This window comes from Oryx dammah, unplaced genomic scaffold, assembly GCF_014754425.2.
Source record: "Oryx dammah isolate SB20612 unplaced genomic scaffold, SCBI_Odam_1.1 HiC_scaffold_26, whole genome shotgun sequence".
NCBI lineage: Eukaryota > Metazoa > Chordata > Mammalia > Artiodactyla > Bovidae > Oryx > Oryx dammah.
The window spans coordinates 65779142-65793522 of NW_024070210.1; the positions used below are offsets into that span (position 1 = coordinate 65779142).

Genomic DNA, 14381 nt, shown 5'->3' on the forward strand with positions numbered 1-14381 from the left:
TTTCTGCAAGTCTATGCTTTGTTTTTTCATTGTCTTAAAGAATCTCTTGAAGAGAAGACATTTTAAACTTTGATGTACAGTTTATCCATTTTCTTTCTTTTATGGATTGTGCTATTGATGTCATATCTAAGAAATCTTTCCTAACTCAAAGTCACAAAGATTTCCTCCTGTGTTTCCTTCTAGACACATTAGTATATGTTATGCTATACCTCTAATATTTTAAATTACATAATTAGAAAAATAATTTTCAGGATTCAGAGAATTCCAAATATGTGGACATTGGCCCATCACCAGAACTAATTTAAAATGCTACTTTTTATTATGAATGTGCTTTTAGAAAGCATATGTCTTAAATACTATATGGGGGGATGGAAGACAGTATTACAGAACAATGGAAATCAAAAGAAAGCTGGAGTAGCAATACTCATTATCAGACAAAATAGACTTTAAAACAAAGACTGTTTTAAGAGACAAAAAAAGGCACTACATAATGGTCAAGGGATCAATCCAGGAAGAAGATATAATATAAATATATATGTGCCTAATATAGGAACACCTTAAATACTGTATGATATCACATATGTGGAATCTAAAAATTACAGCAAACTAGTGAATATAACAAAAAAGAAGTGGATTCATGGATACAGAACACAAACTAATGGTTACCAATTTAGGGAGTGATATATGGGTGGGGGAATGGGAGGTACTAATTATTGTGTGTAAGATAGGCTGCAAGGATGTATTGTACAACACCGGGGAATACAGTCACTATTTTGTAATAACTTTAAATGGAGTGTAACCTTTAACAATTGTATAAAATTTTTTTAAAAAAGGAAGTACTTGTCTTGAAATATTTAAAACATAAACCTATGATGAGGGAAACATGGATTATCACAGGAAATGAGTAAATGTTTCACTTTATGAGATTATGATCACTGGGGCTTTTGTTTATTCTCAGTTGACAAGTCAGATGCTAATAGTGGGATGGACTAATACAGGTGATAATGAAATAGTTCTCAGTATTCTAGACATAGTCTCAGTACTTCTAGACATTTGAGTTCAGTTGAGTTGGAGTTTAGGAGTATGGCTAAAATTAGTGGGAGGGCTATTCTGTTGCCAAGGAAGACAAATATATATAATATTGTTTTCCTGTAGAGGAAGAGGAGGTGACATACACAGTCATTGATCAGTTCCAGCAGAAGTTTGGTGCTGCAGTAAGTATTGCCCTTAGTCATCCTCAGTATTGTCTGCAAATGGGTATCATGTCTATGTCTCATAAATTTTTCTCTTATTGTAAGATCACTGTTTTCCCTAATAATTTAACAATACCTGAGTGCCTACTTTGTGCCAGGCATTGTTCTGAGGTCTGGTATAAAATAATGATAAAATTCCAGGACTTTCCTAGTGGTGCAGCAGATGAAAATCTGCCTGCCAATGGTGGGGACATGGGTTTGATCCCTGGTCCAGGAAGATTCTAAGTGGATCAGAGTAACTAAGCCCATTCGCCACAATACTGAGCATACCCTGTAGGGCCCAAGAGCCATAACTACTGAGCGTATGTGCTGCAACTACTGAATCCTGCTCACCTAGAGCCTGTGCAAGAGAACCCCATGCAGTGAGAAGACCAAGCACTACAACTAGAGAAAGCCCAAAGGCAGCAATGAAGACTCAGCATGACCAAAAATTAATTTAAAAAATTCTATATGAAAAACAGAAAAAAAAGATAAAGTTCCAGCCCTGAAGGAGCTTATTTTAATACAAGAAAGTAAATAATTATATGTCAATTGATGATAAATGCTATAAAGAAAACAAAAGTATAGTAGGGTGAATAGAATGTTAAAGAGTTTCTATTTTATTTAGGGCAGACAGAAAACCTCTGTGAAGAGGTGACAGTGAAGTGGAAACCTTAAAAGAAGTAAGGGAGCTAATCATGTGGATAATTAGGTAAAAAAGTTAAAGAAAGCATGATTAGCAAGAGCTAAGGCCCTGTAGCTGAAACACTTGAATTGTATGCAGAGGCAGCAGGGAGGTCCTTGTGGCAGGACCACAGTGAAAGAGTGTTAAGAAATGGAAGTGGGCAGGAAGCAGATCAGGTAGGGATTTTTAGACATAAAGATTTCAAGTTTGACTTGAGTAAGATGGAGAGTCATTGGCAGTTTTAGAGGAGAGTCAGAAATTTTTTTACTTATATTTTAAAAAGACTGGATCTCTGTTTAGGCAATTTCTTTATGATTCATTAATTTGACATGTGGCAGTAACTAACTATTCAGCCTAGGTTATGATTCACATATAGACGTCAGGGAAGTCATTAGGTTTTTCTGTTTAGATACAAGCTTATGCTCACGTATGCCCAGGTATATTTTTTAATAGAGTGTTAACTTTCAACTATATTCTTTTTTTTAAACAGCTTTATTGAGATATAATTCACATGCCATAAAATTTGACAATTTAAAATGTATGCTTCACCAGCTTTTAGCATATTCACAGAACTGTACATCCATTACCAAAATGAATTTTAGAACATTTTTAATACCCCAAAAGGAAACACCATATTCCTAGTCAATACCTCCAATCCCTCCTCAGTCCCCCAGCCCCTGGCAACCACTAATCTATTTTCTGCCTCTATGAATTTGCTTGTTTAGGATATTTCATATAAATGAGATCATACAATGTATGGTTATTTGTGATTGGTTTGGCTTCTTTCACCTAGAATAATACTTTCAAATTTTGCGTTATAGCACATATCGGTATTTCATTTATTTTTGTTGCCAAATAATATTCCTTTGTATAGATATACCATATTTCATTTATCCTTTCACCATTTGAGGGACACTTGGGTTGTTTTTACTTTTTTGGCTGTTATGAATAATGCTGCTGTGAACACACATTGTACAAGTCTTTGTGTGGGCATATGTTTCCATTTCTCCTGGATAGGTAATTACAAGTGGAGTTGCTGGTTCATATAATGATTCTGTGTTTAACTCTGAGGATTAGATGGTACTGTTTTGCAAAGCTGCTGCACCATTTTACTTTCCTACCAGCAGGATATGAGGGTTCCAGTTTCTCCACATGCTCATCTACACTTATTACCTGTCATTTTAATTATAGCCATCCTAGTGGTATGAAGTAATAATACATCTTTGTGGTTTTGATTTGCATTTCCCTAAAGGCTAATAGCATTAAACATATTTTCATGTGCTTATTGGCTATTTTTAACAAATTTTTACTGAAGTATAGTTGACTTACAATGTTGTGTCAATTTCAGGTGTACAATAAAGTAAATCGGTTCTACATATACCTACTTTTTTTTAAGATTCTTTTCCCATTGTATATTTTCTTTAGAGAAATATATATTCCATTGTCATTTTAATTGTTATAAGAATTTTAAAATATATCAACAGATGCTTTAAAGGATCCATGACAGCAGCAAAAAATAAGATGAGAACCTTTGCTCTGGAAATTTAAATAGCTGGTTGGAAATTCTTATCAATAGGGAAATACAGCCTTTGTTCCTGGTTTTGCAGCCTTCTTGTTGATTGAGAATGAATCTGAAATTCAGTCCCCTTTTTTAATCATTGATGTAAGATACTCAGAGTATAGAAAACTTTATGCTCTAAAAAGAAAGATATTGTGTGCTAGTGTACATTGCTTTGCCCTTCTATTCTTGAGTAATTTATTTACCTGTAAAATGGGGAGAATCTTGTGCCATATAGATATTTTCATGGATTATGGAGTAGGGATTTTAGAATTGTATAATGTTTTGAAATATGATAAAATTGTAGATTTAAATTGAGGACCAACGTGTGTTTTGGGGATACTCTTATTTCAGTTTTGAGTAATTTAATGAATCCAAGACTTTAAAGGATTTGTTGAGTCTGTTTTTCTCATTCTGAGCAGTAGATACTGTGAGACTCAGCTACCGTGTGAGTTCCCTTTTGGTACAGTAAGTTGCCCTGTGTTAGTTTGCTGTTTTTTGCATGAAGAATCTTGCCATAAGGACTAGAAGTTGTTCACTGTAACATCAATGGTGACAAAAGATCTCTGAGTTTTCAACTCTTATTAGCATTTGCGATATGAATGATTTATTTTCCAGTTGTGGAATAACTTTGTGAACACTGAAAAGAAGATCAGAGGTATTCACTGTGATGTGTGTGTGTGTGTGTTTGTGTGTGCATGAAGCAAATGTGTTTGGGATTTTGTAAGTTTAAAAAGTATGATCCAATTTGTTTATTTCTAGCAATTTTACTTGTGCCATTCATGATATCATAATTGCACCATTTATTTCCTGGAGGTTTTTATTTTCTTCCTTTTCTCACCAGATGCTCCACATCAAGAAGCAAAGTGTCCTGAGTGTGGCCGCAGAAGGAGCTAATGTGTGTCGTCATGGGAAACTATGTTGGCTTCAGGTGAGAGAGTTCTTCAAACTTTTGAAATAATTGTAGATTCACTGGTAAATTTATTGTAATTGTCTTTTTATGTCACCCCAGTGTTGCTGTCCTGTAACTTGTTTGGAATGTCTTTCAGTTTCCTTGTACTCAAGTTTATTATTTTCAAAAGGAAAGAGCTTTATAATCATTGGTGATGTCTCATAGACTCTACTTAAGGTCTTCTTTCTCAGCTCTGTTCTCTTGCCTTAGATATATAGAGAATGTCTTATCTTTCCTTCTGGTTGGTAACTTTCCACAGTAGATTTCTGCCACATCATTTTCATTTTCCTAGATCAAGGAGATGTCAGATGAGGGTCTCTATTATATCCAAAGAAGTTTGTACTGAGCCTTGACTAGCTAGAGGATGGGTAACCATGTTTGGATCAAACTCAGCAGCATCAGTATTTAAGGGGTGTGTGTGCTAAATCGCTTCAGCCTTGTCTGACTCTTTGTGACCCTATGGGCTGTAACCTGCCAGGCTCTCCTGTCCATGGGATTCTCCAGGCAAGAATACTTGAGTGGGTTGCCATGCCCTCCTCCAGGAGATTTCCCCAAACCAAGAATTGAAGCCTTGTCTCTTAGTTTCCTGCATTGGCAAGTGGGTTCTTCACCACTCGGGCCCCATGGGTTGGTATTTAAAGGGGGAGTGGGCCAAAAAAGCCAGCTGAATTCCCAACCAATGTCCTCCATCTTTTGAATGAAGACTTATATCAGCCTACCTTGTTATTCAACTCTGCCTTAGCTCCTGGTTGTCTTTCAAACTTCTTTGCTGTCTAAGCAGCCTGTTACACTTTTAATAACTCCCAATAGTTGAGGATATCCCGAGACCTGTCAGTGTCCCCATGGAGATGATCTCAGCACATAGACTCAGGGCGACTGGAAGTGAAACCCTTAGCTATCAGCTTTTTAAAGTATGCAAATATATACAGTCCTATGGGACCACATCATGAGAAACGCTGAGCTGGATGAAGCACAAGCTGGAATCAAGATTGCCGGGAGAAATATCAATAACCTCACATATGCAGATGACACCATCCTTATGGCAGAAAGTGAAGAAGAACTAAAGAGCCTCTTGATGAAAGTGAAAGAGGAGAGTGAAAAAGTTGGCTTAAAGCTCAACATTTAGAAAACTAAGATCATGGCATCTGGTCCCATCACTTCATAGGAAATAGGTAGGGAAACAGTGGAAACAGTGGCTGACTTTATTTGGGGGGGCTCCAAAATCACTGCAGATGGTGACTGCAGCCATGAAATAAAAAGACGCTTACTCCTTGGAAGGAAAGTTATGACCAACCTAGACAGCATATTAAAAAGCAGAGACATTACTTTGTCAACAAAGGTCCATCTAGTCAAGGCTATGGTTTTTCCAGTAGTCATGTATGGTTGTGAGAGTTGGACTATAAAAAAATACCGAGAGTCGAAGAATTGATGCTTTTGAACTGTGGTGTTGGAGAAGACTCTTGAGAGTCCCTTGGACTGCAAGGAGATCCAACCAGTCCATCCTAAAAGAGATCAGTCCTGGGTGTTCATTGGAAGGATTGATGCTGAAGCTGAAACTCCAGTACTTTGGCCACCTGATGCGAAGAGCTGACTCATTTGAAAAGACCCTGATGCTGGGAAAGATTGAGGTCAGGAGGAGAAGGGGATGACAGAGGATGAGATGGTTGGATGGCATCACCGACTCAATGGACATGGGTTTGGGTGGACTCTGGGAGTTGGTGATGGACAGGGAGACCTGGTATGCTGCGGTTCATGGAGTCTCAAAGTGTCAGACACGACTGAGCAACTGAACTGAACTGATGGAACCACAAGCGTAAACCTTGCTGGCCAGTAGAGCTGGGAAATCTGGAGATGTCCCCTGCATGGCAGTTACAGAAATCAGGGTTCCAGATGAGTGTATTAGGCACTCTTCTGGGTGACATCGGCAAGCTGGAGTGAGGGAAAGCGTCAAGATGGAGTCCACAGCTTATGTTCCTTGAGAGCAGCTCCATAGGCCCCTAAAGTATACCAACCCTGGAACCTGCCCCTCAGGCTGAAGCTCCAGGACAAGTAAAGAGTTCTCCTTCACAGAAAGACTGGAGCATGTGCCCCAGTCCACTGTCTGTGTAGTGCCCTGGGCGGGGTTTGTGGTAGCCTGCCAAGAACTGTCCCTCCAATTGCCACAGTCCTGTAGGACCTACAAATACAAGTCACCCCAGCACCAGAGCCATGCCATCAAGGGGCATCCTCTGGTAGCAGCCTCAAAAACCAGGGAACCAGACACACAAAATACAGAGGCAGTGACTTTTAACATACTGAAATATTTCTGTTTCCCTTTTTCTAATAATTGGTCATTGTTCTCTTTATTAGTTAGTTTTACAAATTATTAACTTCTATTATACTAAATAAAGATTTTGCTCTCTATCACACCCACATTCCATAGAACCTACCAATGTAGCTATATCCCAATTTTTAAGAATTTTTATTTTTATATAACTTTTTATAAGAATACTACTGATTTTTAAAAATAATTTGATTAATTTATTTAATTTGGGAGTGTTGGGGTCTCATTGCCGCATGGGCTTTTCTTCAGTTGTGGCAAGCAGGGACTACTCTCTAGCTGTGGTGCACAGGCTTTTTTTTTACTGTGGTGGTTTCTCTTCTTATGGAGCCTGGGCTTTAGGGCAAGCGGGCTAAGTAGTTGCAGCTCCCGAACTCCAGAGCACAGGCTCAGTAATTGTGGTGCACAGTCTTAGTTGCTCCTCAGTGTGTGGGATCTTCCTGGATCAGGGACTAAACCTGTGTCTCCTATATTGGCAGGTGAATTCTTTACCACTGAGCCACCAGAGAAACCCATATTTTTATATAATTTTTAAAGGTTACTGTCCACTTACAGTTATTACAAAATTGTTGGCTGTATTCCCCATGTTGTACAATATGTTCTTGAGCCTATATTACACCCAATAGTTTGTACCTCCTGCTCCCCTACCCCTATATTCCCCTACTAGTTTGTTCTCTGTGAGTTGACTTCTTTTTTGTTATATTCACTGGTTTGTTGTATTTTTTAGATTCCACATATAAGTGATATCCTACAGCATTTCTCTTTCTGTGTCTGGTAACGCCTTCCAGGTCCATCCATGTTGCTGTGAATGACAAGAGTGTGTTCTCTTTTATAACTGAGTAGTAGTCCATTGTATGTGTGTGTCTCCCAACACTTCTTTTTCCTTTCACCTGTTGATGAACACTTAGGTTATTTCCAGGTAATAACCTATTGTAAATAATGCTGCTTTGAATATTGGGTTGTGTGTCTTTTTAAAGTAGTATTTCTGGTGGGGTGGTTTTTTTTTGGTGGGGGAATTTATATCCCAATTTTTGATTAAGACAGGATTCAGGCTGTATGTGATTATGACTATGTAACCATTGCTCCTTGTTGAGCCAGTAAGATTATTCTTTTCTTGCCCAACTTTTTGTTTTTCATAGAATTGATAATTGCCATCTTATTAGCTTTGTTTTCCTTTCATTTGTGGCTAAGCCTTCCCATATTTTCCCCTCAGTATAGTTTTTCACAGGCTTACATCTATTCTGATAACCTGGGCTGCATTTTTGTCTTGAAGCCATCTTCCCTGGAACCCTCAATCCTCTTGTTCCAATGCCAGCTGGTGATGTCAAGCTGGAAGCTACAAGGGAAGAGGCCTGGAGGCTCAGAATTCAGTGTGCAGACTCATTTCTGACTCCATTACCAACCCTCTGCCCTCTTCTGTATCTTATATTCCCAACCCTAGAGCCTCTCTCATTGGATTTATCCAGAGAACATATCTTCTGTCCTCCATGGGAATGGAAAGGGATAACTCAGAGACTTACTTATACAGACCTTCAGCCCATCGCCTTATTTCTAGCTCCTCACTTTTCTTAGTATCTGGCAGCTTCAGTTCCTAAACCTTTATTTCCATTTTATCTTTCTTTCTCTGTTCTGTTTTTCCTAATCTGCATTCTTTCTGTCAGTATTTCCCACTGCTTTTCTTTAAATTATTTAAATGTTTAACTTTCATCTGTGGTCAAATATTTTCAGATATAACATTGTGTCCTAAGGTGAAGGTAGCAAATATTTGTTTAGAGTCATAAAGGTGTTTTTTGTTTTTTTTTTTTTTTTATCATTTGGCACACTTTTCAGGTTTGTTTCTGGGAATCTATCCTAAGTAATTCAAAATATGGAGAAAAAATTTTGTGTGAACCTGTTCATCTTGGCAGCATTTATAGTGATGAAAAGTCAGAAGCCACTTAAATAATTAACAGTAGGAGATAATACAGTATATTTGACAGATCTTATGTGGCTGCCAAAAGTTGAAAAATATGGTATAGAAAAATGTCTGAAAGTTTATGAGAGAAAAAAGCAAGGTATAGATCTGAATGCATAGTATTAGAGTCATGTACGTTTTTATATGAAAAAAAGGAAGGGAATGTTGTACTGCATGACGCACTGACTCACTGAAAAGATGAACAACAGTCGTCCATGGGCCTGGCTCTGTTCTAGTTGTTGCTCCAGTTATGAGTAGTGAGGTGGACATAATCTCTTCTCTCACAGAGTTTACAGTCTAGCAAAGAAGTATTTTCCAAGCTTCTATAATGTGTTTATTCAATTTTTATAATTAAAGAGGTAGAGAAAGAGCAGAGATTGACTATTTCAGGTGTCACATTCTAGCAACAACATGAAAGATTTGAGAATGGGTGCCTGGTTGGCCTGGTAATTGTAACTGTACCAACAGTAGCTCCTGAAATGACAAAGATGCCATCCACCTGTCTCATAACTGGCTCTCAAGACCTATTTGGATCTGTTCTTACCTTTATTCTTTGACTCAGTACATTATACAACCATATAACCTTTGTGACTTTTACGATCAGAAACAACCTATAATTCTTAAAATTGTATAAAATTGATCAAAGTGACAGTATTTCACATCCTACCATTTGTGCCAGCCTGTTTTAAACTGCTAGAGGACAAGGATCTTCTGAGTAATTTTATGTAACACCTAACATGACCATGCATGTTATGGAATTCAGACAAATAGCATTTTGTGTTATTGAGAATTAAATACTGTTAGTTCCCCTTAAACCTATAATTCTGGAATATTAGGATGCCACAGGTGAAACATAAAACATTAGAAAAGAAAAAAGCTAAAGGCCAAACCACCAACTTGTCCTTTTCTTTCTTTTGAAAGATCACAGAGATAGTGTATTTGTGGGTTTTTTAAAAACTTTTTTATTTTATATTGGAGTGTAGCTGATTAACAATGTTATATTTTCAGGTGCACAGCAAAGGGACTCAGTCCTACATATATGTTTCCATTCCTTCCCAGACTCCCCTCCCATCCAGGCTGCCATATAATATTGAGCAGAGTTCCCTGTGCGATGCAATAGGACCTTGTTTGTTATCCATTTTAAATATAGCAGTGTGAAAAAAAATAGCAATGTGGACTTGCTGATCCCAGTGTGGGTTTTTTTTTTTAACTTAAGATAAATTTAAACCTATTTCCCTAAGAGTCAATGAGTGTGTATTGTTTACTTTAAAAATGTGGATGTTAAATATTACTTTCAGGTCTTTCTTGACCCTTTCTTTCATGTCTTCCTCTTCGCTAGTTCTGTCTTACAATATGTGCCTGGATGGTCTATTGCAGGTGGCCACAAATAGCCGGGTTTACTTATTTGACATTTTCCTTCTGGGAAGTCGCGCTTTCAACAACGGACTTCAGATGGTATTAGAAGACAAGAGAATTTTGAAGGTGAGTGTGTCAGCTGATTCATCTGCTAGTAAGAGTGATAACAAGGTTCTAATAACTCTGTCTTCTGATTCCTTAGGTTATTCATGACTGTCGTTGGCTTTCTGATTGCCTCTCTCATCAGTATGGAATTTTGCTGAATAATGTCTTTGACACCCAGGTACATACAGGGAAACACTAGAATCAATCCATTGTACATATGGTTTCCGTAGAAAATAAGCATTGTCTGATGAATGATTGAAGTCTTTTTGTGTGTGCCTCATTCCTGCCCACTTCTCCTGTAATATGTTTGTACAATATGTGAGAACATTTGGTGAACTGTAGAAGCACTGCAGAAAAGTTATTTGTTAGTATTTAGGGTTTTTTTCCCCTTCATTTTGCTCCAGAATTTTTCAAGTAAGAAGCAAGCTCTAAGCTCTATAACATTCAGAAACTCGAACAATTTGGGGGTTATTTGGAAATTTGACACGGACTCTTACTGTGAGGTGGACAGTTATGTCTATGCCTTTACCACACATGTATCAGTTAAAGTGACAGTTGCTCAGTTGTGTCCAATTTTTTGTGACCCCATGAGCTGTAGCCTGTTGGTCTCCTCTGTCCATGGAATTCTCAAGGCAAGAATACTGGAGTGGGTAGCCATTCCCTTCTCCATGGGATCTTCCCAACCCAGGGATTGAATCTGGGTCTCCTGCATTGCAGGCAGATTCTTTACCATCTAAGCCACCGGGTATCAGTTAAGGCTAATGGCTAATGGGCTTCTAGCTCAGGGATGCAGGTTGTCCTAGATGTGCCCCCAAAGCCTATTCTGGCCCCAAATAGCCTGAAGATAAGTGATTTTTCTCTGGTATAAAGGACCTAGAGAAATTCCTAGACTATACTAGATTTAGAGCTGATCTGGGTTTCTGATTTGTCTATGAGAGCCATAAAACTACTAATTTTTGTTATGTATTCTTTAAGTTCTAATCTTCTAGATTAATGCCATGAAAGGAAGATCTTGAATATATAAACCTAGAACCTTTCAGGGGGGTTAAAATAATGAGTTAGCCAATTATTTTTAAACAGAAATTCCTAGAAGTTCAATTTTATGTTATTGTATGTGGTTGAAGTTTGCTCTTTTTTTATCTGCTTATAATGAACTTTGTGCCAGAGGACCTGTGGGTCTTCTTTCAAGAGCATTCACTGTATAGGGATTGCTTTTTTGCTAACTCCAGAATGTAAAAAAATTGCTTATCATTCTCTTGAGGCCATTCAGCTTCTTGATTAAAGCCCATATATGTTGTCTAATGAAGAAATTGTCATGTCTTTTTTAAAAATTATTTTTAAAAGTCTTAATTGGACTTGTTACAATATTGCTTCTATTTTCTGTTTTGGGGTGTTGTTTTTTTTTTTTTGGTCATGAGGCATGTGGGATCTTAGTTCCCCAACCAGGGATTAAACCCTCATCCCCTGCATTGGAAGACGAAGTCTTAACTACTGGACCACCAGGAAATCCCTGGCATGTCTTTCCATATTTTTCTTTTCAGATTTTCATAGTGCAAGAAGCAGGAATTCAGAATTATTTCAATTTGTCTTCCTTTAACACAGTGTATTAGTTTTCTGTTGCTATTGTAACTAATCACCATAAATTTTGTGGCTTAAAACATAAATTTACTCTCCTACAGTTCTGGAGGTCAGACATCTGAAATCATTTTCACCAGGTGAAAGTCAAGGTGTCCTCAGGGCTGGTTTCTTCTGGAGGCTCTGAGAGAACAGTCTGTTTCCTTGCCTTTTCAGCTTTCACTTGTACTTTGGCTTGTGACTCCTTCCATCTTCCAAGTATATCACTCAAATCTCTTCTTTCGTCATCACATCACCTTCTCCTCTGACTGTAATAAAATCTCCCTCTGCCTCATCTTATAAGAACATTTGTGATTATGTTTAGGGCCCACCCAGATAATTCAAGTTCATCTCCCTATCTCAGTATCCTTAACTAATCACAGATGCAAAGTCCATTTTGCCATTTATGATAATATTCACAGGTCTAGAAATTAGGATGTGGATAGCTTCAGGGGCCATTATTTAGCATACCACACACAGATAAATAATGATTATAATTCTTAATTTTATTAGCTTTCCTTACCAAAACTTTACCATAGTTGCTAATAATAGAAGTGAGCCTTTAATTTTATTTTCCTTTCCCCATTCATTGAAGGCACCAAAGAGTAATAAATAACCATAATGCAGGCAAATCAAAGAAGTGGAAGAGAAAATAGGGACACATTAAAGTTGGTCCTTTTTCTTTTCTAATTTCTCAGAATAAGTTAACCTAACAACTTAAAATTTTCTGATGGCATTGTCTGTCACACGGGTCCTTGGGAAAAATGGTATTTAAAGACATTTCTCCAAATATATTTCTGTCATGAGATAGCTCTCTGTAATATATTCTATGGATTGATCTGTTTGTTCTTTTTGAATGCCACAGGTAGCAGATGTCCTTCAATTTTCCGTGGAAACAGGAGGCTTTCTTCCAAACTGCATTAGTACTTTACAGGAAAGTTTAATCAGACACCTTAAAATAGCCCCTAAACATCTCTCCTTTCTGGAAGTGAGACAAAAATGGATTCGAGTGAGTATTAAAGTATGTTTCATATGACATTAATATTTTCAAGTGTTTTGAGAGTGGGATTATTAGCATTTTATATAGAAAAATGACAGCTTCTATGAAAAGCATATGGACATTGCCAAAATCTTGGTTCTTTCAATTGGGAGCAGTTTGTGGTCTCAAGTGGGAAAAAACCAGCATCCAGATTTGTTGGTTAAAGTACTTTAAAATAAATTTTCAAGTTGGATAAATCCAGAGGGGATTTTATTGGGAATTTGGATTAAGGCACTGGAACAAAAATCATGCCAATTACTTCTCCCAAAGTTAGATAGATTTTCTTCAGCTTCTAACAGCCTTGCATGTAAACTTAAGTCATAATCATACTGGCTGCAGTTTTGGCCATATAATCAGTCCTGCTGCTTCCAGTTTTGCGTGAGAAGCCCTGATCTCTCTCTCAAGCCCTCTCTCTCCCCCTATCCACCTTGTTCCCTCCCTCTCTCCCCCACATCTTTCCCCTATTACATACTCACACTCAAATGTATACAGATTTTTTGTGTATACACAGTATGTTTGTGTATGTGTGTATATTCTCAGAAGGCTACCCATAGTATGAAATTAGAAGGTAATAACTGAAGAAAATGACCGTAATGGTAATTTAAGTTAAGCAACACTTAAACCATTCTTTAAAGTTTTGTTTAAGATTCTAAGAAAATTGTTTTGATATCTCTAGGAAAACCCAGAACTATGGTTCACACGACCTCTTTCACCTTCTTTGCTAAAAATTTTGGCTTTGGAAGCTACCTACCTGCTACCCCTTCGCTTGGTACTCTTGGATGAAATGATGTCTGACCTAACTACCCTGGTGGACGGATACCTAAACACCTACCGAGAAGGGTCTGCAGACCGACTGGGAGGCATGGAGGTAGGTACCCACTCGGTTGCTTTGTTTTCAAGACTTCTGCTTTCTCATGGGGGGGTTGGTGTCACAGTGATACCCACTCTTCACAGCTGCACCAGATTTTTTTCAGCAGACTTGATGATAAATATTCTTGAAGGGCTTAATGCAGCTACTTGAGCACTTTTTTTAAAACCATATATATGTGTATTTATATATGTATAAATACACATATATATATTTTTTTATGATCACTGACACTTATTTCGTATGATACAACTGGTGACGTGCATTTTAATAAAACTAAAAGTTGATGTGCTGGAAGTCCTAACTCCTTTGTTAAATATTGTAAAGACTTTTTCACGATATTAAATTATATTTCCAGTAAATATATCTTTCAAAGAAAGGGTAAATTTAATATTTCATTAGTTATTTTTATGAACCCAGCACAATATAAGAAAACTTATATTGTTGATAGACTATTGCATTAAGGCCAAATCTTGCCCATTTTTTTACAGCTCACAAGCTAAAAATGATTTGTAGAGTCTTAAAGGATTGTTAAAAAAAAGTGTGCAGAAGCTGTTTGTAGCTTACAAAGCCTGTAATATTTGCTATTTGACTCCTTACATAAAAAGTTCACAGGCTGGTGCTTTAAACCATTCTTATTTAGGAATATTGATGCAAAGTCCTAAATAAAACAATAGCATTTTTGATACAAACTCCAT

The 14381-nt window shown here is 37.3% G+C and overlaps 1 protein-coding gene across 1 annotated transcript in view; it reads left to right on the forward strand.

Moving 5' to 3' along the window:
• EXD1 (exonuclease 3'-5' domain containing 1) overlaps positions 1 to 14381 on the forward strand; it is a 36972-nt gene that overhangs the window by 14808 nt on the left and 7783 nt on the right. The window contains exons 5-10 of the mRNA XM_040226892.1: positions 1156 to 1214; positions 4320 to 4406; positions 10079 to 10183; positions 10260 to 10340; positions 12642 to 12785; positions 13492 to 13683. Coding sequence (XP_040082826.1) covers positions 1156 to 1214; positions 4320 to 4406; positions 10079 to 10183; positions 10260 to 10340; positions 12642 to 12785; positions 13492 to 13683 — 668 coding nt within the window. The remainder of the gene's footprint in view (positions 1 to 1155; positions 1215 to 4319; positions 4407 to 10078; positions 10184 to 10259; positions 10341 to 12641; positions 12786 to 13491; positions 13684 to 14381) is intronic.